The sequence below is a fragment of the Lynx rufus genome, unplaced genomic scaffold (assembly GCF_022079265.1).
Source record: "Lynx rufus isolate CCGP_SWC_20201006 ecotype Redwood Valley unplaced genomic scaffold, mLynRuf1.p SCAF_2, whole genome shotgun sequence".
In the NCBI taxonomy this organism is placed as follows: domain Eukaryota; kingdom Metazoa; phylum Chordata; class Mammalia; order Carnivora; family Felidae; genus Lynx; species Lynx rufus.
In genome coordinates this window covers 142,910,740-142,938,649 of record NW_025814834.1, presented here as the reverse complement: position 1 = coordinate 142,938,649, position 27,910 = coordinate 142,910,740, and the positions used below count along the sequence as shown (strand labels likewise).

The 27,910-nt window shown below is 44.4% G+C and overlaps 1 protein-coding gene across 1 annotated transcript in view; it reads right to left on the bottom strand.

The window, feature by feature from the left end:
• Positions 1 to 26,777, bottom strand: part of BCAR3 (BCAR3 adaptor protein, NSP family member) — a 107,831-nt gene extending 81,054 nt beyond the window's left edge. Inside the window, exon 1 of the mRNA XM_047085586.1 lies at positions 26,453 to 26,777. Coding sequence (XP_046941542.1) covers positions 26,453 to 26,769 — 317 coding nt within the window. The 5' untranslated portion in view covers positions 26,770 to 26,777. The remainder of the gene's footprint in view (positions 1 to 26,452) is intronic.
• Between the last annotated feature and the right edge of the window lie 1,133 nt (positions 26,778 to 27,910).

Here is a 27,910-nt window from a genome sequence, read left to right as displayed (position 1 = left end):
CTTCAGAGTCTTAAACTTCAGAAACTCAACACATCCTCACAGAGGCAGCATCATTTTGAAAGGACAGAATGGCTGTGAAGCCTGTAAGAGTAGTCTTTTCAAGGGAGTGGGCCTTAGTGTGAGGGTGAGGGTCTCTCAGAAGCCCTACTGATAAGCAGCTTCCTCCACAAGGGTTGGCTCAACCCCCAAACCCGTGGGCTGTGACACTTCCCTGGCAGTGGAGAGACCTCGAAAGATGGCAGCACTTCTTCCCAGGACAAGAGAGAAGGTCACTGCCGGAGCACAAGGAGTCCCAACCCCTCAGCTCAGGGATACCACTCCCAAAGCCATGCTTGGCCTGGTTTGACCATCCAGTCGGGACTACGCCCAGGGCACCTGCACAGAGGCAGCGTGGCATCTGAGATGCCCCTTTCCACGTCAGTGGGTTAGGTTCTGGAATGAGTCCCTTTGCAGGGCCAAAAGATCTGAGAACAGCATAAGCTCTCTGTCCCTGGGTGCATTCCCATTAAAGAGGGCTATAAACCTCGAAGCCTTAAAACTCTTTGCCTTCAAGTTCATTTATCCGGCATCCAGAGTCCATCCGCTGTGCCAGGTCGTCACTTCTCCTGCCACATGCTCTGGACACCATCTCAGTGTCACCAGGCTTTGCATCCACGGAACCATCTGGCTAGGGACTCAAAATTTTGTCCACAGCACTTGGGCTGTGCTCCCTTTTAAGTTCTTGAACCCCTGTTTTTCTACTGAACTAACATTTCAGGCATATAGCCATCTAGTCTTAGGTTAATCATCTGGCCCAGAGATCTGGTCTTGTGAGGGCAGAAAGATGTTAGAACTACTGAAATGCTGTTCTCTTCAGATTTTATTTTTAAGTACACTTAAAAATGTGTGTTATGGGGGCACCTGGGTGACCAAGTCGGTTGAGCGTTTGACTCTGGCTCAGGTCATGATCTCGCGATTTGCCCACTCCTGTATGGTGGGCAAATGGGACTGAGCCTCAAGGTGAGAGAGAAAGGGGGGCGTGTGATGGCTCAGTCAGTTAAGCGTCCGACTTTGGCTCCGGTCAAGATCTCACGGTTCTTGAGTTCGAGCCCCACATCAGGCTCTGTGCTGACGGCTCGGAGCCTGCAGCCTGCTTCGGATTCTGTGTCTTCCTCTCTCTCTGACCCTCCCCCACTTGTGCTTTGTCTCTCAAACATAAATAAACACAGAAAAAAAAATTTTAGTGTATGTTATGTACATTTATACATACATGTCTTCATGCATGGATAAATAGTATAGGTATGGGCAGTTGAAGTCAATGGTTCCCATATATTTTTGGTCTCAGGATCTCTTCACACTCCAAATTATTGAGGACCCCAAAGAGCTTTTGTTTATGTGGGTTATATGTACTGATTACTGATATTAGAAATTAAACAGAAATTTTCAAAATACTAATATTAAAAAAATAAACTTATATAAACAATTGTATTACAAAGAGGTATGTTTTCATAACAAAAATTTAGTGAGACGAATGACACTGTCTCACATTTTTGCAAATCTTTTTCATGTCTGGCTTCTAGGGCAGCTGAATTCTCATATCTACTTGTCTATTCAGTATGTTGTGATAGGTCTTGGTTTAGAAAAAAGTCCATCCTCACATAGACACATAACTGGAGAAGGGAGTGGTATTTCATTTCCAGATACTTATGGCTATTCTTGATACCATACCAAAACTCAACAAGTGGTAATTTCTAAACGATCAGTTGTAACGCGGTATCTTAAACCATGTCTGGTACTCTTTTGCATCTATCTTGCACCTTGATTGGGCCTTTTATCCATGTGTGATTCTGTAACCACTGTTCTGGAAAATACTGGTTCACTGAGTTATGCAGTTATTCTAAGTTTTGACACATTTCATTAGAATATAAAAAAAGAATCACATTTGTTAATATCATCACTGATCTCATCAGAACTTATAAAGCCTTGGGAAATATCAAGCTCATGGAGGAGGATATAAGTTTTCCAAACTTCTAACTTTCACTTGAAAGTTTGAATTTTTTCACTGGCAGCTTACACTGTCAAATATTTTCCTTGAGCTTCATTTCATTCATTTTGGAGAATGTATTTGCCAAATACCGAGACCATATAGTCATGGTTTGCCATTTTAACTCTCCTTTTTTAGTGCTCAAATGTCATCCTTTTCATAAATTCTTTTTAGCATTTTGTCCAGGATCTGCTCTTCTCACCAGATTTAGCTGTAAAATCCTTTTCCTTTCACCTCTGAAAGTTGAAAAGTTCCTCTCTTCCTTTCTCTAGACACATATCTGAAAACTCTCTGAGCTGGTTCCCTCAGAAGAGATCCTTCTAACTGTCTCAGGCAGAAGTGGGGTGACCAACGGGCCAGGCCAGGCACTGTGCCCGGGTGGCTCCTGAGGCCATGCTGATCAGCAGGACCCGCATTCAGAGACAAGACCGCCTAGGGGCATAGCAGCCTGTGCGTTCCCATCCAGGGAGCCTGGGGTGCTCTCCAAAATGCCCCCCACCTTAGATGAACCTCGTTCCTCTTTGATCCTTTACTGTACACTTCTCTGGGCACAAGAGAAGAAACTGGAGGCTCCGGTGAGGGATAAAACTCAAGGCCCCTCTTGACCCTGCCCCCAACTGAACTCTGCTAAGGGAGCCTTGTTCATTCTGCTTCAAGAGCAGAGGGGAATCCAAATGTCCTCAGATTCTAGTTCTGGGCTCCCGGGGGTGCCCTCGAGAATCCTCATGTTCTCTGTCTCCTTTTTAGAGAGGCAAGGAGGGGACACAAGGAGATATAATGAAACCAAGTAGGTGTGTTACAAATCCAAAGGCTTTAAAAATCATTGCCTTGAACTAAATTAAAATGATGTTTATGAGCAGAAGTGCTGCGTCTCCTTTCTCAGCCAGTCACATCATCCCGGCTAACCAAAGATAGGAGCTAGAAAACATAGCAGTTGGCCCTGTAGCCCCAGCCTCTAATTTGAAATAGAATATCCAATTATTCATACAAGTCTGTGCAGCAAACACTCCTTAAGCCACAGATTTATATTCTCTGACAGAGATCACTAGAAAACAAACAGAGGGACTTGGCAATATAAATGAAAAGTTGTTGTTGTTTTTTTATTTTGCTTTTGCACATTATGAATCCCACCCATGTGAATCCATGATGTCGTGTGCATCTCTTCTTACACCTGGTGAGGCTGGCAGGCGCCCATGGGCCCTCTGTCAGGCATGCTGCCCCGCAGGGCACGGTCCACAGACCGCAGGAAAGCAGCAGAATGAAACTGGACTCTCTTGTTATTTTGTTCTCAAGTTTATTAAGTTTTAAATAACATCACTATGTTTACGCCAGTTAAATTATTCTCTCCAGCACTCTGTTTTCCTAAGTTCAGACTGAGGGATGTGTGGTCAGAAGTCACAGAAATGGGGTCTTTCCTATTTCAGTTTGTTTCTCATCAGTAACCAGGTTCAGAGTTCCTCCCTCTTAAGAGGACACGTGACCTACAGGTAAGCTATTTGGAGTTACTCAACTATCTTGAGTAAGTATATAAGCAAAATTTCACTACCACAGATCTTTTCTGAGTGCTTGGCATACAGATGAGAAACGAAGCACCCTACATCTGTCTTAAATTATAAAATGCTTTAAATGAATGAATGTTTTGACTTCTTTAAATATTACAGAATAAATTGATGGCTAACAGTGTTGCCAAACAAATGTCCTTTTGGAAATAACATAAAGAGGAATCATTTGTAATAAGACGATTCTTTCATGCAGTGGAGGGATGAGAGAAACTAGATCCAACTGTTCCTGACTGAGTAGAAAAAAGGCTCCGTGCACACCAGTAATCTGCAGAGTTGGCTCCCCTCCTTGGTGCACACGGCATAGTATTTGCATTCTGGTTCATTCTATCATGTATTTATTTGTATACAGTTCCTCCTCTACTAGGAGACACTTCATTCCCAGTATCTCCATAGTTCTTGCATCCATCCTACCAACATTATCAAGCATCTACAGTATGCTGTGCTGTAGGCCAGACAATGGAAACAGAAGAACCAAAGACAAAGGCCCTGCTCCCAGAGAGGCTGCAATCAAGTGGCAAAGACAGATGAACAGACCCAGCACAACTCAAGTTAAGTTTCATGGGAAGGAAATACCATGAAGGGGCCTTTCAGGCAACCTTTGAGCTAAGGTTTGAGGACCGGGTAGAGACTCATCGGGTAAAGAAGATGTGAGGTAGGTGGTGATGAGAAATGCCTAGGAAACAGCAGAAGCATGTGCAAACACATGGGGACACGGGACAATGTGGCATACCTGGGGAACCAGAGCATTCAGGAGTAATTCCACTCTGGTCCAGGCCACCATCATCTATCGCCTGGACCCCTGCAATGCCTTCCCGGCTCCACTGTCTCCACAGGAGCCAGCATGATCCTTACCAAAATCAAAATCTTCTAATAACTCCCATCCAATCACAAGAAAAACCCTAGAGTCCTTACCAGGTTCTCTGAGGCCCTCTTTGGCATGGTCCCCACCAGCTCCCCAACCTCACTCTGGTGCACAGAATTCTAAAGATATCTTCCAACAAGATTCCCCACCCCCACCCCAAAAGTCAACTAAACAGTAATCTCAGTACTGCTGTGAAGGGATTTTGCACATGTAAGCCCCAAGTCAGCTGACATTACGATCTGGCAACAATCCAAATGGACCAGACATGCAAAGCGAGGGGGCCTGGACATGAAGGACCCTGTTACCAAGGTGACATTACAATATGGCCTGTGACAAGGCCCATGGCACGGAACTCTGGGTGGCCACTACATGGGAGCCATCCACTGAAGACAGCCAGGAAGCAGAGATCTTAGTCCTACCATCACAGGGAATGGAGTTCTGCCAACAACCTGAATGACTGTGGAAGCAGATTCTTCCCAGAGCCTCAGATGAGAACACAGCTGCTGACATCTTGGGTTTGAGACCTGTAAGCAAGAACCCAGCTGAGCTCTGTGGGACTTCTGTCCTACAGGAACTATGAGGCAATAAACAGGTATTAAGGCACCAAATTTGTGGCAATTTGTTACTCAGCAAAAGCATACTAATACATTCCACTCATTCCAGTCAGGTCATATTGACTTTTCTTTCTGGCACTCAAACATGCCAAGCTGGTCCCTGCCTCTGTGGCTTGGCATTTACTGTTCCTTTGCCTAGAACATTCTCCCTGCAGTTCTCAAAGGCTCACTCCCTCCTATCACTCAGGTCTCTGCTCAAATAACACCTCCTCAGAGAAGCTTTCCTTAAACACCTATCTAAATGAGTACTGCTGCTACCCTCTATCACCTTATCTGATATTATTCTTTCCCATATTATCTGATATCACATGAAATATTTATTTGCTCAGGTCTTTCTTATGGAATATAATCCTACAAGACTGAGACTTTCTCTGCTTTACTCACCTTGATATCCCCTGTGCTCTGCACACAGCAGTTGCCCAGTAACCATTTGCTGAATTAATGAATAAAAGAACAAGTAACAGAAGCACAGGGTTGGGGGAAGCTCAGGAGTGGTGGGGGGTTGGAGATCAGGATGAAGAAGAGGCAGTGCCAGAGCATAAGGGGTTTGGAGGCCATGTAAACATGTCTAGACTTATGAAAGCAATGGGATTTGTTGACAAATCTTAAGCTGCAGAATAACCAGAGATTTGTGTTTTAGAAAAATCCCCCTGCACTGGTGTGGAAAACAGATTCGTGGGGGGCAAGACAGAGTCAGGAAAACCAAAGGAGATGCTGGAGCAGTCTGGGTGAGAGAGGGCAAGGCCTGGACTACAGGAACAGAGGGAGCAGGGACGGTGTGTAGATTAAGGAGACTTTTTTTAAAACAATTTTTTAAATGTTTATTTATTTTTGAGAGAGACAGAGAGAGACAGAGACAGAGAGGCAGTGCGAGGAGAGGAGGCGCTGAAAGAGAGACAGACACAACCCAAAGCAGGCTCCAGGCTCTGAGCTGTCAGCAGAGGCCGAGGTGGGGCTTGAACTCATGAACCTGAGCTGAAAAGTCAGTGCTTAATCTAATCCACTGAGCCACCCAGGTGCCCCAGGAGAGTTTTCTAAGTGACAATAGGTGGTAAATGACTGGATTCAGTGGGTCAAAGGGAAAAGAGAGGTACGGGTACTTACTAAATTCTTTCTAAGGGAACTAAGTAGATGGTGCCTAGCACACCTCAATACACTCATTAGGAATGAATTAGCATGGTGCCTGCATCTGACTCTTGATTTTAGCTCAGGTTATGATCCCAGGGTTGTAGGATCAAGCCCCATGGTGGGCTCCGTGCTGAGCGTGGGGCCTGCCCGAGATTCTCAGTTTCTCTCTCTAAAATAAAAAAACTTAAAAGAATTAAAAAAAGAAAAAAGAATAAACTAACAAACACCTTTTTCAAGCACGAGAAGAACTTTCAAGGTTACTGAGATCTGCATAAGAATTAGCCCCATTACCACCTATTGTCCATGGTTCTCAGTGCAGTACGATTGCTGGCATTCAGCTACTGAAGGTTTCAGATGAGCTCCCTTGCTTTTCAACTGTTAAATAAGTTACTTTCAGTGGAGTCTTTCACATCTTTCAAGTTATGAACACACAAATCTTTCCCATAAACTACGAAATATAACAAACATTTAAGGGATCCCTTCACACCAACAAAAATAGTTAACTCAAGAGGGAAACACAGAGAACAACTAGGTGGCTATTAGATACCAGCCAAGAATACCTGTTTTACATAATTTTACATAATTCTTTGGTCTTCTCCATCAGTCCCACCCCAGAGGGCAACCACTGCTTGTTTCTGTCTTTTTCATGGGGCTGTAAGCTCCATGAGGGTAAGGGCTATTTGTGTCTTGCTCACCAATGTATACCATGCCCTTTGAGTCATATTTGTCACAGAGCAGCCAATTAATCAATAAACAAGGGTGAGAATGGACAAATAAAAATATAAATCACCAAAACCCACCTTTGTATATAGTCCAAATAAGGCCTCAGGAAATCAGAAATTTCTACTACAGGGCTTTCATTTGCTTAATATGGTAGACCAGATATTCCAAAAACTAGACGACGAATTAAAGTATGAATGTATTTTCAAATGCATTGGTGACGTCACAAGAAAGATAAAGCCTCAAGAAGCACAGACATGAACAAAACAGATACAGAAACAGAGAACACGTCAAAAACACAAAACATGGACAACAGCAGGGTAAGGAGCAGGGCAGGGAGGATGAGTCTCGGGTCTGCAGAGGTGAACAGCTCACCATAGAGCCATGCACAATGTGTGAGCTGTCAGAATGCGACTAACACTACCTCTGTGTAAGGAATGTTCAAAAATAAATAAGAATTAAGAAGGTAGCATGCTCTCTAGCAAAGGGAACCAAGAAGGAAACCTACTGTCCCCACTACAAATTCTGATGGTGAAAAAAAATAACGGCAGCAGTAACAGTCTCCCCTAAGAGCTTGTAGCCACAGATCTGCTGTCTTGTCAGCTGGGATTCAAATTTATGCTGCTCTGCTTGGACAGAGAAGCCAAAACTGAGAAATTAAAGTGTTTGGGTTGGTGGTGCCACTAGTAAGGAAACAGCATAGATACTTTCTAGGGGGAAACTTTATCAACAGAATGCCATTCAGGATATCCACAAATGTGGTTAAACATAAATTTCCCTTCAGAAATAACCATCTGCACAAGGAAGCAAGCCCCAATCACTGAAGTCGGCAGAAACAACAACACACTGAGATCCTCGAAGACCTCAGATATTAGAATACAGACATAGGCTACAGAATAGCGATGTATGATAAGTTTTTTTTTAAGTTTATCTATTTATTTTGAGAGAGAGAGAACACAAGCAGGGAAAGAAGACAGAGAGTATCCCAAGCAGGCTCCATACTGTCAGCACAGAGCATGACATGGGGCTTGAACTCATAAAAACTGTGAGATCATGACCTGAGCAGAAATAAAGAGTTGGACACTTAACCACCTGAGCCACCCAGGTGCCCCTAACAATGTATGATAAATTTTTTAAAAAGTAAAAGATGGAATCAAAAAGTGATCTAAGAATAAACAGGTGGTTATAAAAATTTAAAAAAAACAGATTATAATATATACATATAATCTGCTACATAGCAGATTAAACATGGCTAAAGAAAATATGACAAATATATAAAGAAGCTATATGAAACACAGCACAGAGAGAAAAGGTGACAGAAAATATAAAAGAGATGTTGAAGGTTGAATGGGAAGGTTAATTACATTTAACCTGAACTCTACAAGAAGAAAATCCGAGAGAAAGAGCAATAGTCAGGGAAATAAATAATGATGGGAAATCTTCAAAATAAATGAAAGATACCCATTCTCAGATTCAGGCATCCCGGTGCATCCTAAGCAGTATAAACAAAAATAAAGTCCCACCTACACACATTGCAATGAAAGCACAGACCCTCAAGAACAGAGAGAAGATGGTGAAAGCAGCTGGAGAGCAAAGGAAGTTTTGCCCTCAGAGCAATGACGATGAGGCTGACAGCCTGTTTTCATCAGCCATAGAGGAAAGGGAGGAGCTCAAAATTTTCTGCCCAGTGAAACTACCGAGTATAAGGGTGAAGAAAGACAATATTAGATAAATAAAAGCAGAGAACACCATTCAGGAAGAATGAAATGGATGCCCAAAGAACAGCCTAAGATCTAAGAATGAGTGTTGCACAAAGTAACTAGTAAACATATAGGCAGCTCCAAACCAGCACTAGTGGGATAAAATGAGATGAATATATAATTTGTGGAGGTAAAAAATATATACATAAAGTGCTGGCAAAGATGTGGAGAAGTTGGAACCCATATGCATGGTTGGTAGGAATGCCAATGGTACCACTGCTAGGAAAAACAGTGTGGAGGTTCCTTTAAAAATTCAAAATAGAACTGCAGTATGATCCAGCAATTCCACTTCTGAGCAGACACCCAGGAGGACTAAAAGAAGGGTTTCGAAGAGATATTTGTGCACACATGTTCTCAGCAGCATTATTCACAGAAGGCAAAATGTGGAAGCAACCCAAGCATCCGCTGACGGAAGAGTGGATAGACAAGATGTTGTATACAGATACAGTGGAATATTATGGGGCCTTGAAAAGGAAGGGGATTCGGACACCTGCTCCAACAGGGAGAAACCTTGAGGGCTTTATGCTAAGTGAAGTAAGCCAGTCACAAAAGGACAAATACTGTATAGTTTTACTTATATGAGGTGCCTAGAGTAATCAAATTCACAGAGACAGAAAGAACAAAAGTGGTTACCAGGACCTGGGGTGAGAAGATGGGGAGTTGTTTCAAGGGTACAGAGTTTCCATTTTGCAAGATAAAAAGAGTTGGGGAGACTGGTTGCACAACAATGTGAATGTACTTAATATTATTCATTAACTTATTACTCATTAACTGTACACTTAAAAATGGCTAAGATGATAAAATTTATATTATGTGCATTTTACCACAATTTTTTAAAAACAGACAAACTAAAATATAGGACAACAATGGCATATAAGCCAAGTGGAAGGCCACAGCCGGGGCTAGTGTTCTAAGGTCCTGTATTGTTCAGAAAGAAGTACTGTTTCACTTTATCTTTTATAAAGTAATTATATTTTAAAAGTAACCATTAAATGAATAGTAGAGTATTTATTTTTAATTTTTTAAAATATTTTGTAGGGGCGCCTGGGTGGCTCAGTCGGTTAAGCGGCCGACTTCGGCTCAGGTCATGATCTCGCGGTCCGTGAGTTCGAGCCCCGCGTCGGTCTCTGTGCTGACAGCTCGGAGCCTGCAGCCTGCTTCAGATTCTGTGTCTCCCTCTCTCTGCCCCTCCCCCGTTCACTCTCTCTCTCTGTCTCCAAAATAAATAAACGTTAAAAAAAATAGTTTTTAACGTTTATTTATTTTGGAGACAGACAGAGTGTGAGCGGAGGAGGGGCAGAGAGAGGGAGACACAGAATCTGAAGCAGGCTCCAGGCTCCGAGCTGTCAGCACAGAGACCGACGCGGGGCTCAAACCCAGGAACCATGAGATCATGACCTGAACTGAAGTTAGACGCTCAACTGACTGAGCCGCCCAGGCGCCCCATGAATAGTAGGGTATTTTTAAAAAGACAAAATAAGGCAATTTAAAAAACCCATAGGTTTTAAAAAATGTACAGCTAGTACAGACGTACAGAATAAGCAGCAGCTATAAGCCCAAAGATTGTACATCACTAAACACAGTAACTCTTAACTAGATTAAATTCGCAAAACAGATTTTCAGAAGGTAGAATATAGTACATTTGGATATAATAAAAGTGATATTTTGAAGGAAATGTGTAGCTATAATGCTTATTTTTAGGAAAAAAAAGACCGAAACTAATTAAGTGTCCAGCTTAAGTAAAAAAGAGTAAACACAAATAGAACAGAGATTTAAAAAAAGGTGGGGGGGGGAGGGGAGAGAAATTAAATATAAAACAATGACACAACAGGGAAGCAACAAATAAAGCCTTGTTTTTGGAAAGCTTAATAAAATAAACCTCTGACAGATGTAATCCCTGGGGAAAAGAGAGAAGGCACAAAACGATATAGGAATGACGAGGGCATAGCCATAGACACGAGGGAGCACAGTAAGAGAACACTATGAACACCTTTATGCCAATAAATTTTAAAACTTAGCGAAAATGAACAAATTCCTAGAAAATACTAAAACAGACTCAAAAAAGAAACAGAAAACTGAATATAGCCATTTAAAAAAACTCAATCAGTTCAATATCTTCCCACAGGCCTAGGTGGTTATACTATGTAGCAAGCTCTGCCAAACTTTGGAATTATTTGTTACTTGAAAATGATATAAAAGCTTCAAGAGGGGTGCCTGGGTGGCTCCGTTGGTTAAGCATCCAACTCTTGATTTTGGCTCAGGACACGATCAAGCTCTGTGTCAGGCTCTGCAATGACAGTGTGGAACCTGCTTGAGATTCTCTCCCTCTCTCGTCCCAAAATAAACAAACTTTAAAAACAAGAGAGAAAAGGTATAAGACGTGGAAAGGAGAACAGAACTGTCACGATTCACAAATGCTCAGTGTCTACATTAGAACACAAAGAATCCATACAGACCCTATAAAGTAGGGCAAAGTTCCCGAAACACTGCAAAATCTTCTATTTACAACTTACTGAGGGTACGGACTAGAAGGCTTGTATGTCTGGGTTGGAGTTCTTGCTTTGTGGGTGTTCATTCATCACAAATAAATTCATTCCTAGAACACTTAACTGAAATGCAAGACAAAGAGATGAGTGGGACCCGTGGGTCCCTGTTTACCTAAAGTGGCGGGGCCAAGGAGGTCTACCGGTTTACCACTCTTAACCAACTCATGACCAGGGCATGTCACACAATCAGGGGAGGTGAAGCCAACAACTGGGACCAAGTATGCCCTCCATTGGCAACTTGATGGCTGCAGCCTGTTCCTATATGGGTATGGCCTTAGAATCTAGAGCCATCACCCTCCCTTCTCTATCAGGAAGAGCCATCAACATTTCAGAATCTTAGTTGGAGTGAAGGGGGGACAGAAGGATTGAAGGAAGGAAGAGACAGCAATGGGTTTTAAGTCTACTGAGAGTTTGTGTCCACTGGACAATATTCCTTACTAGATCATGTTCTTTTAGGTAAGATTAATATGTGGGACAGTCTAGCATTCTCATTTTATATTTTATTAGATGATATCCATGGTGTTAAGCCTTGCTCATCTCACCAGCCTCGTCTCCTCACCTTGCTCCCGATGCTCCAGTAACTCCAAACTGTTTGGAATTCCCTGAACCTAAAGGCCTGGAGTCCCCACTGTCTTCCCGTTCATTTCCACCTTCCCCGACCACTCTTCCCCTTGCCTCCCACAACTCAAAGAAGAACATCTCCCCAGCACTTCTTTTTCATTCATTATAAAACTTTGTAACAAATAATTATAATTCAATACAACATGTGTACTCCTGTCCATCTCCCTTACCGGGCTATGAGCTCACAGAGAAGAGGGACCATATTTCATCTTATTCATCTTTGGTTTTTTTAATGTTTATTTATTTTTGAGAGAGAGCGAGAGAGCGCGAGAGCACGCACACACGAGAGCAGGGGAGGGGCAGAGAGAGGGAGACAAAGAATCCAAAGCAGGCTCTAGGCTCTGAGCTATCAGCACAGAGCCTGATGTGCAGCCTGAACCCACAAGGCGTGAGATCATGACCCAAGCCAAAGTCAGGTGCTCAACCGACTGTGCCACCCAGGCACCCCTATTTTATTCACCTTTGTATCCCCAGGGCAGAGTTGCTCCATAAATGTCAGTTTGAGTGAATGAATGAACGAGTGTGAATTTGTGTGTGTCCAAAAGACCTCCACCCCAACTTACCCTTTGTCACACTCCCTGGGCTCACCAAGAGATTAACAACATTGGAAGGAGACAGGGAATGAGAGAGAAATGTTGTTTTTGAGAAATAGGCCTCCGCAGTAAGGAGATAATTTAGCCACAGGCCTGTGACTGAACCGTGGCGGCCTCAGATAGAACCCCCTCAGCAACGGACCGTCACTGCTGTTCAGGCAGTGCCTGGCTTCTCAGCCCCACTGAGACCAGAAGTTTTCAAATTGACACTGAGAGCCTGGCGGCTCCTGCTGAAAATGAATCTCTCTGGATATGTTTGAAATGTCATGTTTGAAGTTCATTAGGGAGATCACCAAATGGACAGAGAGTTTACTATAGGGCCATTTCCATTGGTTTCTGGGAAAATGAGAAGAAATGGATGCTTGAAAGATGGCTGGCCTGGAGAGTAGAGATGAAGGTCCCGGAAAAATACCCACCAGGAGGTGATTTGATGGACAGGTTCTTTACTGATGCTGGGAATCCCATGAAAGTCCCCTGCCTTTCTTTCACTAGGCAGGGGTATATTATGTATACAGCCTTTGCTAACTTAAAAAGGGGTGCAGCTTTAAAAACAGAGAACTGCAACACTTCTAGATGTGCACTCAATATATTTTGTTTCATCACCTTGCAAAATAAATGAGAAGAGATTCACTCTCCCACATCTCACAATGTATTTACTGACCTTATTTGTTAACATAGGCTTCACTAGGAGTCGACAGGATTAAGGTCGGTGCGTATTTCATATTTTCCTCCCAGGGTTAATATATGACGTGAGAAGTTCCTTTTCACTAATACACAAAACCTTAGGGATATTCTTTAAGGATTAAACCAAAAGATCTGCTTTGGAGTAGAGGAGTGGCCTCGACAGAGGTTCACTGGTCTGCACTGGGGGAATTCATCTTCTATTTCTGGTTGTCTAGAGCTAAAAACAATTCACCAGATATGCGATCTGGGCAGCCAAGTGTGACCACTTCCCTTCATCTGAATATTAAACTTTAGTTAATGCTCCTAAAATCACATTAGCTTCTTTGATGACCATAGCACACTGCTGACTCATTCTGAGGCTGCACTTATCCAAATCCTGCAATATTTCTCATATGTGACTATTAAGCCAAACCCCATACTTTGACTTTGCTGAATTCTAGTGCAAGTCACTAGAGTCTTTTCTTTTAAATATTTTTGAGAGAGAGAACGTGAGCGTGGAAGAGTGTGGAAGGGGCAGAGAAAGAGAGGGTGACAGAGGATCTGAAGCAGGCTTCACACTGACAGCAGAGAGCCCAACGCAGGGCTCAAACCCACAAACTGCCAGATCGTGACCTGAGCCTAAGTCGGATGCTCAACCGACTGAGCCACCCCGGTGCCCCAAGCCTCTCACTAGAGCCTTATGCAATTAGATTTGGTCTATTCTTTCAAAATGCCATGATCTCTTTTGGATCTCATTTGTGTCATTTTGACATATTCTTCTAAGATTCACGTCACCCCCCAGTGTGATCTTTATGTCCATATTACCGTATAAACAGTTTTTAAAAAAAACTAGCTAGACTAGGCAGAGCGAGACGTGGGTCAATCAGGACACAGTCCACAGCACGCTTCATGTACTACCATCTGGCCTGCCTCTCACCTGAAGGATATCACCAGTGATTGGCATTTGCTCACACACCTTCTCAAGCTTCCTCTATAGGAAGGAAATTAATCTGGTCTGACTTGCTTTTGGCAAAGCCCTAATACGCTAACGATGTTTCCTCCAGCAAGTATGCAAAAATCATTGTCCAGTCCTTTTACAGTATTTCCTGAGATCAGTTCAATCTTATTTTACAGGTTTCTATTGTCTCTCTAGTTCCTTTCTTGAAAATTAAGATATTCATCTGCATCTTTGCTGTAGCTTGTTACGCCTACACTCCTCCAAAGTCGGTCTGCATTGGCGTGGACCTTGAGGTGCCTGCATCGTCTTGGCCTTGGGCCCCCTCGGTCTTCTTGGGCCTTGGGGCTTCACCTCATCTGGTGGCATCAGAGCCCCTTGCCATGGCCTCTCCTACTCCAGCTGGGAATTCTCTTCCTTTACATGGATACTACCCTTTCCAATCAGGGAAGTCATTTCCTTGACAGAAAAAATGCAAGCCAAACAGCAGCTCAGCAGTTTGGTTTCTCTCACCTCCCCCTCTTTGGTTTCATTGTTCCAACCATAACTTCTGAAAGCCCTTTTTGTTACCCTTAGCATTTTTCACAATCCTCTGCTCACTCTGCACTGTTTCTTTTACAACCCAGAGCCACCTTCTGATGTGGTCCTTGGTTGCATAGGGGGCATGGCCCAACCTTTCTTTGGTCTGGGTCCAAGGCCAGGACAGCACAAGAGCAAGCAGGCAGGCCCTGGGGGAAGGATTATCCAGAAAGTACAACTTCCAATCACCCAGTCAAGGAGAAAAAATAATGTGATACCTGGAAATATGTTAAGGTCAGAGGCCAAGAAAAGCAGAAGAGAACTAGGGAGTGGTATGAAGGGCTATACCATGGATAAGAAGCTGGGTCAGCAGCAAAGAAGGTGGACATAACAGACGCTGGGGAGGTCAGATGGTTCAAAAGGGGCATCCCTTTCTCCTGTGGCTTTGAACTCCTCACATGGACGCAGTCGCTGGCCTGCCTTTAGAGCTCTACCACCCAGCACAAGGCCAGGCCGATGTTCAACATTCATCAGAATGGCCCTGGCTCATCCCGCCACATAGGGGGATCCTGTAAACCAGTGAGTCCAGGGGCGCCTGGGTGGCGCAGTCAGTTAAACATCCGACTTCAGCCAGGTCACGATCTCGCGGTCCGGGAGTTCGAGCCCCGCGTCAGGCTCTGGGCTGATGGCTCAGAGCCTGGAGCCTGTTTCCGATTCTGTGTCTCCCTCTCTCTCTGCCCCTCCCCCATTCATGCTCTGTCTCTCTCTGTCGCAAAAATAAATAAACGTTGAAAAAAAAAAAAACTAAAAAAAAAAAAAAAAAAAAAAACAGTGAGTCCAGCTGGAGACAGTCCTGCATGCACATCCCTAAACCAAGAACAACCTGGATGGTCACATACCTCATCCTCCTTCAAGCAGTGTTCAGCACACTATTTCTGGTTGTCCTCAACTGTGTTTCCCTTTCAGAGCCTCAGGCCATGGGATCCTCTTTATCATTTCCTTCAACTTTGAGAATCTTTCTTCTTAGAGCCCAGGTTGGGGGGGGGGGGCATGGGGGGATTACTGTAGATGAGGACACATTTCCCTTCCTGGCTATCAGAGATTCTAAGGCCTGAGTACATCTAAAGGTCCTGCTCTGCCAGCCAATTCCTGCTTCTGTGAGTCAGTTTCTACCTCATTGGAAAATGCAGCAATGCCCGATTAATGTGTGCATGACATATATTATAAGAATGGCAGTGAAACCACCTCCTCAGGCAGATTTCCTAATCATGTTAAAACAGCATCATTTAAATATCCTACATATTCTACTCTGGTAAGTCTATACAGGAATCCAAGACTAATACAAAGCAGTACTAGTTGATAAAAATTTGACACGGTGATAGATTACCCTGTACTCAGCAGAATTCTAGTGATAGCATTAAGCTAAAAGCTATAGTTCACATCTTAACTTGGCAGCAGTCAAACTGAGTAGAGTAAGAATAAGAAACACCATATCAAGGCCAGTACGTCTCTTGGCAGGCAGAGAGGATGGCATTAGTGACTCATCAGACTTCAGGCTGTCTAAGCCCCAACACAGCACTTTTGATAAAAGCAGATGCTTTGTTTGGCTGGTGACTCTTCGCCCTTCCTCACTCCATCCACCCCACCCCCAGCTGCTCTTCATCTCCTTCTGAAACAGTGTGTGTTTGCAAAGGCTTCTTCTCAACTAATTCAAAGGAAGAATAAAAGTGGTATGGTTTTGAGATGATGTCCCCAGGACCTCTAAGAGGAAAGACTTCACCGAGCCAAAGAGACAGAACACACGCTCTCTACCTGCCTTCCAGGCCAGGCAGCCCGCCTCAAGGTTGCTGCTCACCCAAACGGTGGAAAAGCAGCCGTCACCCCTCAGGCAAAGCCTGCATGCCAACCACAGTCATCCATTTACCTTTTCTGTCCATAGAGTCATCAGAGAACATGTGGGACCCGGTGGGGAAGGAAGTGCAGGAGCGTGATCACCATGCTGCTGACACAGGCTCACAGGGAAGGTGGCCCTGGGGACATGTCTGCTTTAATTAAAAATGTTTTATAAAAAGACTCAAGTAATGAAAAGATGTGTTTTGTTTTACTACATGCTTAAAAGATTAGATCTTTTCCTATTGAATTTTGTCTCTCATTCTAATTTCCATGTTTATTTATTTTTGAGAGAGAGAGAGAGAGAGAGAGAGACAGTGTGAGGCAGAGAGAGAGGGAGACACAGATGTGAAGCAGGCTCCAGGCTCTGAGCTGTCAGCACAGAGCCCGACACAGGGCTCAAACCCACAAACCGTGAGATCATGACCCGAGCTGAAGTCAGATACTTAACCGACTGAGCCACCTAGGGGCCCCTGTCTCTCGTTCTAAAAAGAAAAACCTTCCTTTGAACAGCACCCCTGTGTAACTCCAGCCTTGCTTCTCTGCTCCCCACCAAAGCCAGCCTATGCAAAGTCAGCCTCCACGGCTGACCCCTTGGAACGGATATGCCAGGGATCCTCAGGGCTGGGTCCCAGGGTTCCTTCCCTTCATGCTGTACCCAGCTCTCTCCCTTGGGGAGGACATCCCTTTCCATGGCTTTAATTTCACTTCTATGCAGACTCTCCTGACTGTATAACTTTGAGCGTGGATCTCTCTCCAGAGCTCCAGGCTTATAACACTGACTGGTTAACACCACCACTTGACATGCATGCATCTCGAACTTAGCACACTCCAAAGAGAAGTCTCAATTCTCTGCCATCCACCAAACAAAAAGCAGTCCAACAAAGGAAGCCCTGTTCCCCTCCCAGTCTTTCCCATCTCAGTAAATGGCCCCACCTCACACACCAGCTGCCGGAGCCATGCCTGGTGGTCCCCTTCCCTCACCCCACATCATCAAAACCTCACAAAGTCCCGTAGACTCTACCCACCAAATAGATCTTGAATCCACCCCCTCTCACCTTCTCCACCACTATCCCAGCACAGACCTCTAACTGCTCCCTGCACTTTTGCAGCCGCTTCCTGTCCCCTTCTCCAGAGACCAAGTGATCTTCTAAAAACTGAATCAGATCACATTATTCCCTTACTTAAAACCCTTTAAAGGCTTCCCTTCGCCCTCAGGAGAAAATCTAAATTCCTTACACCAAGGTCTAGGCCAGTGCCATCCAATAGAAATACAATGTGAAAACCATATGTAATTTTTTTTTACAACACCTGGCGCTAATCACAAGTACACTCTTTAATCCCCTTCACCTATTTCACCCATCCCCCCACCTACCTCCCCCTTGGGTACCATCAGTGTGTTCTCTATGGATAAGAGTCTGCTTCTTGGTTTCTCTCTTTTTTCTCCTTTGCTCATCTGTTTCTTAGATTCCTCAGGTAAGTGAAATCATATGGTATTTGTCTTTCTCTGACTGACCTATTTCACTTAACATAATACTCTCTAGCTTCATCCATGTTGTTGCAAATGGCAAGATTTCATTCTTTTTGATGGAGTATGTGTGTGTATATGTATATATATGTGTGTGTGTATGTGTGTATGTATATGTATATGTATATATATACACACACACATATACATCTTCTTTATCCATTCATATGAAAACATACGCAATTTTAAATTTTCTAGTAGCCAATTGAGAAGAAATAGGTGAAATTAATTTCAATATCTTATTTAACATAATATTTAAATACCATTTTAACACATAGTAACATAATCAATATTAATCAAGTATTTTACATTCTCCTTTTATATTAAATCTTCAAATGTCCCCTCCCACAGAGAGGCCTTCCCTCCACGCAATTGAAGGAGCTCTGGGCTCTCTGATATTCCCTTCCTTGCATCTCCTCATTTTGTGGTTATGTATTTTTTTTTATTAAAAAAATTTTCTTAAGGTTTATTTATTTTTGAGAGAGAGAGACCCAGTAAAGAGTGAGCATGAGAGCACAAGCAGAGGGGCAGAGAGAGAAGGAGACACAAAATCTGAAGCAGGCTCCAGACTCTGAGCTGTCAGCACACAGCCCGACGCAGAGCTTGAACACATGAACTGTGAGATCATGACCTGAGCCGAAGGTGGATGCTTAACCGGCTGAGTCACCCAGGCGCCCCAATGTGGCTATGTATTTATTGATGCATTTGTTTGCATGCCCTCTAAACTGGGCACAGCGTAAGGACAGGACCCACATGTATTTCATTCTCCGTGGGTACTTGGTACCTAGCATAGTGCCTGGCACAAAGTAAGCTCAATAAACATTTACCAAAGAATAAATAGCTAAGACACTAATATTAAGCACAAGGATAGGCAGGAAAGGGCTGGTCCAGCGCACTGAAGACAGGCCCTGTTTTGTGTCTTAATACAATGGTGTGCTGATCTTTTAGCGCAGCGTGAGGCTGTCATACCTTTAAGCATGAATGGTGGCCAAGGCACACTGCTATAGGGCAGCTAAGGGCAGACCCAGAGAGAGGGATTCCAGCCAGACACCGTCAACATGTGGGAAACTTTCTCCCACAGAAGCCTCAGGCATTGAACGTGATCTCAGGTTACACACAGGGATTAGGGGCCTCCAGGAGGAAGGACAGATGGATGGACACCTACATCTGAGCCCCTTCTTCATGCCAGGTTCTGTGCTAGGCACCCCCACATGGGATTCTATTTGACCTCATAGCTACCCTTTGAGGACGTAGACAATCAGAAAGGTAAAGTAACTTACACAAGGTCACAAAGCTACTGGGTCTGGTTGCCGGAATCAGTGTCAAGGTCTCTAGCAGCATTCTTTGATATCCATGACTATGTCAACATCCCAGTAAAGGCATCGGTGGCCTTCAAGGTCAGGTGTCACACAGCAGAGTTGGGGCAGGAGAAGAATAAAGTGCTCGTGATGAGGTGGGAGCTGACAGCAAGGACGTGACCTCCTCCACCCAGACTCCCAGGAAGGCGGTGCCAGGCTCAAGTGCGGAAGTCAGAGCTCTGCCATTTGGTGCAGCCTTCATATTTAGTAACCAGTGAACCTTCACAGCACTCCTCAGAGGGAGGTATTTTCACCCCCATTTTATAGTTCAGAACTTGCCCCAGTTCACACACCTAATAAGTGGAAAAACAAGGATCTGAAAGGAGACGTCTGGGTTAAGAGCCTGGTATTTTCTCCTCCTCTCCATGGAAGGAGTTATTTTAGCTTTGGTTACTATGTCTGCAGGTGCATCTGGGAATCACAGACAGTCCTGGCTGCACAAATTCTGGGCCAGTTATGTCAGGTTTCTCAGACTTCTGTAATTTTTATTTTTATTTAAAATATTTTTAATGTTTTATTTTTGAGAGAGTTAGAGACAGAGCATGAGCAGAGGAGGGGCAGAGAGAGAGGGAGACACAGAATCTGAAGCAGGCTCCAGGCTGCAAGGTGTCAGCACAGAGCCCAACACGGGGCTCAAACCCACAAACTGAGATCATGACCCGAGCCAAAGTTGGACACTTAACCGACTGAGCCACCCAGATGCCCCAGACTTCTGTAATTTTTAAATAAGGGCACAATCCTTAAAACAAAAAGGCCATGTGCTGTCTTTGGGACCTCTAAGAAGAGAGAGCTTGAAATTCTGCATCCAACCCTCCAGCTACCCTCTTGGGGACCGACTGCATGCTGGCAGCATCACAGAGCCATGAGCGGCAGGGCGGCTGCAGCCTGCCAGCTTATGGGTCCTGGAGCTCCAGCACAAGCCCTGCAAAGGCATCTCCTTCCCATCAACAATAACAACAATGACCTCTCCAGCCTGTATCCTCTGGCCAGGCTGCGAAGGCCAAATCCACATGTGATAAGAACACGAATCATTTGTAACTGCACGGCACCTCCTGTTTACAATAGGCTGCTACGTATACCGAAAGGTGTGAAAAACTCTCACAGTTTCTGACTCTCAGAAGGCTAAAACCTGACCTTTCCCAAACAGCATACAAGAGGCCTAAGCAACCATGATTTGTAGGTCCTGGGGGCAGGGGCAGAGAAGATATGGAGCAGCATCACTAAACAAAGACTGCTTTGTGTAATACTCTGATCATCTTCTTGATTGTGGTTTGCACTCAGTTAAAAAAAAAAAAAATCCTTCAGTTTTCCCCACAAGAACAGCTGAGAATGCACAGATCCCAGGCTTTCGGTTCAAATCATCCTTGTCAGTGGACGACGGAGGACCACTGTGGGCAGCTGGCGGACCCACAGGCATTTCCCCGTGCCTGGGCTCTCTCAACCCTGGGGACGATGGTGGTGGGTGGGGGTGTGTGTGTGTGCAAGATGCCCAGCAGGGGCTGAGCTCACCTCTGACCCAGCTGCTCCTGGCTCAGCACACCAGGGACCACCGGGGCCTGGGCATGCACCGGTCCGTGGAATTCCCTACCCCATCCACAACAGCTGCATCCAAACACCAAGGAACATTTCAAAATGTTAGTAAAACCCAACTTGAAATTTTAAAAGGAAAAATTCAACACAGGGACTATAACTTTCCTGGAGACATTCTTGGCTATTAAGCGACTGTCACTCTGCTAACTCAATAAATGCATCTTCTATTAAATAGAATCTATAATCTAGTAGATAGCCTTTTTCAACTCTAAACCCAACTTTTCCTCTGTGCACGAAAAGCTTCCAATTTGCAGAGAGGAGACATGCCCATATGTAAATAAAATGCACATATTTGCATGTGGACCTTTGCATTATAGGTCCTTCTGGTCAACTGCGAGCTAAAGGCTGATTTCTTTTCATGTCTGGGGAAACATCTTGCTTTGTGAAGGAGAAAGCAGTAGTTCTAGAACTCGGTGATTCTCAAGAGGAACAAATGAAATAAATGTTCCAGGTGAGGGCATTGACATAGCCCAGAATTAGATATTTAAATCAGTGTTTGGAGAAGAGTCTGCACAGATCCTATGCCTTACACTTTGCTTCCACTTTAAAGAGCAGCCGCTGCAACATAGTACGTTACTTACCGCCTGGGAAAGCATACTGGATTTTAATTTGGGATAATTCTGCAGACTTTCTGGCCCCCGTCAGTTAAAACACTTGTGACTAGTCAGTCAGCTCCACTCATGCAAACTAATGAAACATCACATTGTCCCGCCACATGCTCCCACAGCACAAGGGGCAGAAGGAATTAGGCACTCGGCAGCTGTTCCCAGGAATGCATGCCTCCACGTACCCACAGGCAGGAAGCAGACCCGGAACGGTCTCCCAGAGCTGATCCTTCAGCTATCCTGACAACACAGCTCAACAACAGGAACCAGTCTCCTCCGAGCCCAAGGAAGGTCCCAGATTCAAATAAAAATTCATCCTTGAAGATAAGTGAATCAAAGGGACATCAGTCAAACAACGCTAGTGTCAAGAGGAAATCCTGTCTGCAGACCTCTCTGGGAAGCCTCGCTCTGCCTGCAGAACAAAGGCTTCTTCTGTGACATCAAGCAGCAGGTTTAAGAGCAGCCTGGCTTCTCGTTTTGGCCACCTTTCAAAACCACAAGTACATCCAAGGGCAGCCAAGGCAACAACAAAGCCAAGAGATACGGTCTCCAAATGAGGGGAGACCCACTCTCCCTTCTAGGCCTGCCTTCTGCCTGGCTCTTGGTGGCCAAGACTCCATTTCCCAAGGTGGGTGTCCAAGGTGCTGGGTTCAGACTCTGGGGGCTGAAGTTTTCCATGCAAGAGGACAGCTCAGAAGACACCCACAGCCAGTGCCAACCTTCTTGGGAGGCTGTGGAGTACAGTGTCTGAGGAAGACCCTACAGTACTGTCTGGGTTCTAAGCCCAGCTCAGTTACCCACTAGGGTCTGATCTTAGGAGCCTCAACAGCCCTGAACCACTTTCTTGACTGTGAATGATAATAACAACGCTGTCGCTCAGGATGAAATCTGCCATGTCTCTCACACAGGGTTATCATGTTTATACAGGATGATTTATGAACACAGTCTTGAAGATATTTTAAACCTATAAAATGTAAGAGATAATAATTCATGTGCATAGGACTCATGCTGATAAGAAAGCTTCACACTACACATTTTTAGGTCAAAGGGGAGACTTCCTCTGCTTTGCCTACGGTCTTCCACAAGGTGGATGTTCAATTAATACGCAATTAAAATACAAGTGACTTTTTCATGATAAATAAGCTAAACATATTTGTTAGGAAACTACCACACTTGCAATTTATCAGAATATTTTACAAGACAAACAGGTGTTGTCTGGCAGGTTTCCCTGGGGTATACATGACAAGGGGGTCTGGGCTTCCTCTTACGGTCCCATTATCATCATGCCCACACCAAACAGGACAAAATGGAAGGTTTTCAGACTTGACATCTGGGCAAGTCACTGTCAGCTGAAATTAACCTTTGAATTTGCTATGAAAAGTAACAAGGCCAAAAAAGTTTACCTGAAAGAAGATCCGCACCCCCCCCCCGCCCCCGCCCCCACCCACACAAATCAATAATCTTGTTAAAAGTAGACCTAACTAGTCTCACCCCCTGGAGTCAGAAATCCAAAACTCTTAACTTGAAAATACACATGGCTCCCAGCTTCCAGTGGTGAGTGAGCAAGAGTGCTGGGTGGTTGGTGTTTTCTTAGCACCAGAGCTGTAAGAGCTGAGTTAGGAACAGAAATGCTGTTTCTCCCTCATGGCAGTTCAGTTGAGGCACTTTAGGCAACCCCTGTCTCTGGAGCCCCAGACTTTCATTCACACTGTTTGTCCCTAGCTTTTCATATGCACAAATTTGGTGGATCTTGTGGCTTGCTCCAAAAAGGAACTGAGGCAGCTAATAATCTTAGTAGGAATATTTAAAAGGATGAAAATAACACAAGGTACTTTGAACTCCTCAAAATTGGGAACCCCTCAAGATAGTTTTTAAAGTGCATTAAGGGGGTGCCTGGGTGGTTTGGTCGGGTAAGCATCTGACTTAGGCTCAGGTCATGATCTCATGGTTCATGTGTTCAAGCTTAACGTCAGCCTCTGTGCTGGCAGCTCAGAGCCTGGAGCCTCTCTACCTGTTCTCTTTCTCTTTCTTTCTCTCAAAAATAAACATTTAAAAAAAAAAAGCGTGTTAAGTGAACCAAATATAGGGACATCTGGTTGGCTCAGTTAGTAAAGCATGTGACTCTTGATCTTTGGGTTGTGAGTTCAAGCCCCATGTTGGGGGTAGAGTTTACTCAAAAAAATAAGTCAACAAATAAATAAAAAAATAAAAATAAGTAAACAAAATCTATTAATAAGACTGAGAAGAAGGAGACTAGGACTTATGATCCTTTGACATGACCTTCTCACTCAGGAGAATTCTGAAGGTGATGTGTTTGTTAATTCCTGTATTCACCTTTAACAATAAGATATTTTAAGTTAAGGGGAAAAGATGTGAATTTAGATGAATGATAAACAAACCTCGTTAAGTCTTCCACAGCCCAGACTTCAAACTTAGGACTTGCACCCACCACCTGATAAGATCTTTTACAGAGATCTGACCTCTGTCCAAGTCATTTTCAAATCAAAAAGCTTTGAACTCCTGGCAGGTTGTCAGCTTGGGCCTTGGGTGTTTATCAAGAACTTCCTCGAGATAGAAAGGGTGACTCCATCGCCACCCCCAGCTGCCCGGAGATTCCCCCTTGGAAGAGCTGGCACCCAGCCAGGACCTTAGATCTTCAAGGAATGAGTTGGTGAATCGTCTCCATATGGTACACAGTAGATATGTAGCTCACTACAGAGTTTCAGTTAATAAATAAAAAGTGGCTACAGCAAGTTCAGGAATAGTTGGTTCTGACTCCACCTTGTGCGGCCTGGTATTTAGTGTTTGTTTCTGGCTGGCCGGGAGCTCTTTTTCTTTGCTGCCTCCTAACCCTTGCAAGAGGGAGCAGTGATTTCTCCGCTTCTTCATCCCCACCTGTCAGATGCCAGTGGTGCAATGCGAACAATACTGTACACAGGTGTGCACTCCCCACTGACCTGTGCCATCCATGGGCCTTCTGCTGGCTCCTCTGAGCTGGGAGGTCACCCACCTACATTTTGCAGAGCAGGTGCAGGGCTTTCTAAGCCCCATGACACCCTGGGGGAACCTTCTGAGCTGATGCCAGAAACACTTCAGAGCTCTCCAACACTCTCTACAGAGACTACCTGGGCCTCCACTTATTTTCTTCTTATACTACTGCAATTATGCAACTAAAACTAATTCTGAAGTCTTGCCTGTCTAGCTCTCTCCCAAAATCTGTACAGTCTTCCTCTCAGCTTGCTACACTCCAGCCACAGGCCACACCAGCTTCATTTTGGGTTTTTTCAAACATGAAACACTTGCTCTACCCCCAGTCCTTTGCACTGCCCTCCCTATGCCTGGAACCACCTTTGGTTCTTCCCATGGCTGCCTTCTCTCATCACGCAGGTCTTAGCTTAAATATCATCTCCTCAGAGACCTGTCCACTGTATAAAGACACAAGCCCAATAAATCTTCAGTATATCCCTATTTCCTCTATAGCACTCAATATAATCTGCAATTAACTTATTTATTACCTGGGTCCTTCACTCAATATTAGCTCTGGGAATATACCATCTCAGATGCCCTACTGCTGTCCTGTTAGTTCACATATTTCCTTACCCTGTAAAAGGGCAAGAGCAGATTGCTGGAATGATTTGGCTGCCAGAATGTCTTCAAGGTCGGACCAGCCCTCCACTTAAGATACTAAGAGGGATGGGGCAGAATTTTCCTGGTGAGGCACTGGTTACAAAATCAATGTACTCTAATCAACCTAGGTGCTCAATATATAGACATTGAACAAAGAAATGAGCTAGGATCAAAGTGGCTGTCTGTGATACAGGGTTGGACAAAAAGAGACACCAAGAGATACAACAGAAGGAACCAGCCCCTTCTCTGCCCGACAATATCACAGGGTGCTGATCTTCCCCAATAGGAAAAGAAGGGCAGTTTCTAAACCAGCTCTAACAAGCGAAACCAATCACAGCCAGGCCCAATACAAATCCTGACAAGAAGTTTTGACAACCATAAAGCTTATTTACCCAGATCCCTAGTGGATAGGAGAAATCAATCCTTGTTCTAAAGTATTCTGAAGCTGACCTGATGATGCATCCGTACCAAATTTTATTTCAGCATGTTGGAGATGCAGGTTCTAATTTATAGACATCTTGGCATCTCTACAGAATTGGATGGACATAGTTCAGAAGTTGACATTATAATAAAAAAAATACTTGTTCTTCGTTCTGAGGGACTTTATGATACACAGGAAGTTGACTTTAGAAATCTCTCACATACTGGATAGTAAGAAATGGTTACTTTTTTTAGGTGTTATAGTTTTTTATATTATGTTGTGTTTTTTAAAAATAAGAGTACTTATCTTTGAAAGACATATACCAAAATATTTACGATAAAATAAGAGCTGAAATTTACTTCAGAATAATAGCAAAGGAAGGAATGTGGGCAGGAGAACAGAAAAAGCAGGACTGGTCATGAAGCCGGGTGGTGGGTCCTTGGGAATTAAACTATTTGCTCTACTCTGTATAGCTGACATATTCCCTAATGGAAAGGCTTTTGGTTTTTTTGTGTTTTTTTTTTTTTTGAGCTTATTTATTTATTTGTGGGGGGTGGAAAGGGGCAGAGAGAGAGGGAGAGAGAGGGAGAGAGGGAGAGAGGGACTGAGGGAGAGAGGGAGGGAGGGAGAGGGAGAGGGAGAGGGAGAGGGAGAGGGAGAGAGAGAGAGAGAGAGAGAGAGAGAGAGAGAGAGAATCCCAAGCAGGCTCCACACTGTCGCCACAGAGCCCAATGTGGGGCTCAAACTCACAAATTGTGAGTGAAGAGTTGGACCATTAACTAACTGAGGCACCCAGGCAACTTAGATTTTTTTTTTTTAAGTCCCTTAAAGACAAGTCATTTTCACTTGTGGAATTAAATAAATCACCTGAAGGTGAAGGTTTCGCCTTTCCGGTCTTGCAGGGGTTGCTCCTGGATGATAGCCGGGGTCACCGGAGAGTTCTGCCGTGGTGACTTGGAATGGGGCAGGGTCCCCACGTGACTGAAGTTATCGCAGGACCTGATGGGAGGAGGGGCCTTTTTTTTCCGTGGAAGGGTGCCGTGTATAGACACGTCTTGATAGGCATCAGTGTGATGCTCAGCAGGAGGGGACTTGCTGCTCAGAAGGTCCATGGATGAGGCCAGGGGGAACTGGTGATTCACCAGCATGTTTCTGGGAAGGCTCACAAATTTTCCGGCAGCCATGATTCTCAGCTTCTCTAAGGGGGAAAGAAAAGAGCGAAGGCATGAATCTTAGATAATCACAAGAACTGACTTCCTACTCACAAAAGGAAATGGAAATGTACCGTTAAACAAAAGAACACGTTCACGGAGCATTAGAAGGCAAACAGTGAATGGCATCACTAGTGAAATTTAATACAAATGGGAAGTTTACTCATGCCCCTATTTTGATCCTACAGAGGAATGCTCCGGGGTTGGCAGCAGATCCGCCAATGGAAAAGGGCAAGCAAGTTTCAGAGACTCTAGGGGCACATGAGCCACTTTCTTATTTCAGATGACTGAAGCTGATGGAAAAGCATGACTGACAAAAAAGAAGACTATGGAGGAAGTACTCAAGGTTTCAATATAAGTGCATCAGAGAACACATTATAAATGTTAGATAAGTGGTTCACGTCTTTCCACCACCCTGTAAATGATAAGAACAGGTGGAGATTATTGGAATTCCTCAGCTGCTAGAACGCCTCCAGTGCCAGACCAGCCCCTCAGTTGTGCTACCCAGGGCAACGGGGCAGAATTTTTCCAGCAAAGACCTGGTGCTTACAAATAAATCAATGTACTCTAATTAACGAAGACGGGCCAGGGTCAGGGGTTAGGAGGTGGGTCACTCCTCCGTACATTAGTGGGCTCAGCTGCAGAGGAAAGCCACTAGGGTGAGGGATCCGTGTACATTGTCCCCCAGAGGGGTCAGGAATCTGCCTGCCACCAGCAGGGTTAAGCAATACGCATGGTGCCTGTATAGTCAGGGAAGAATGGGAAGGGAGAGAAATAAGAAAGAGGGGGTGGGGAGCACACGGAAAGAAAAGGAAAATGTGTACTAGGTCATATGCAAAACTAGACCCAACAATTATTCCCAGCTGTGACCACTAGCAGAAATGTTCACCCTGAGCCAGAGTCAGCACCCACTCACCTCCCCCCAAAAATCAAACTATACTTTTGACCTAAGTCAAATTCTATAAGACATTTTTAAGGCTAATACATAGAGGGAAGGAAACACAAGCCTGAGTAAAAATTAGAACTAGGCTCTGGAGACACTGAGGATCCAGAATCAGTCCCACCAGCCATGATACCAGACTAGTCTGGACAACACAGCAGCATAGCTAAGCCT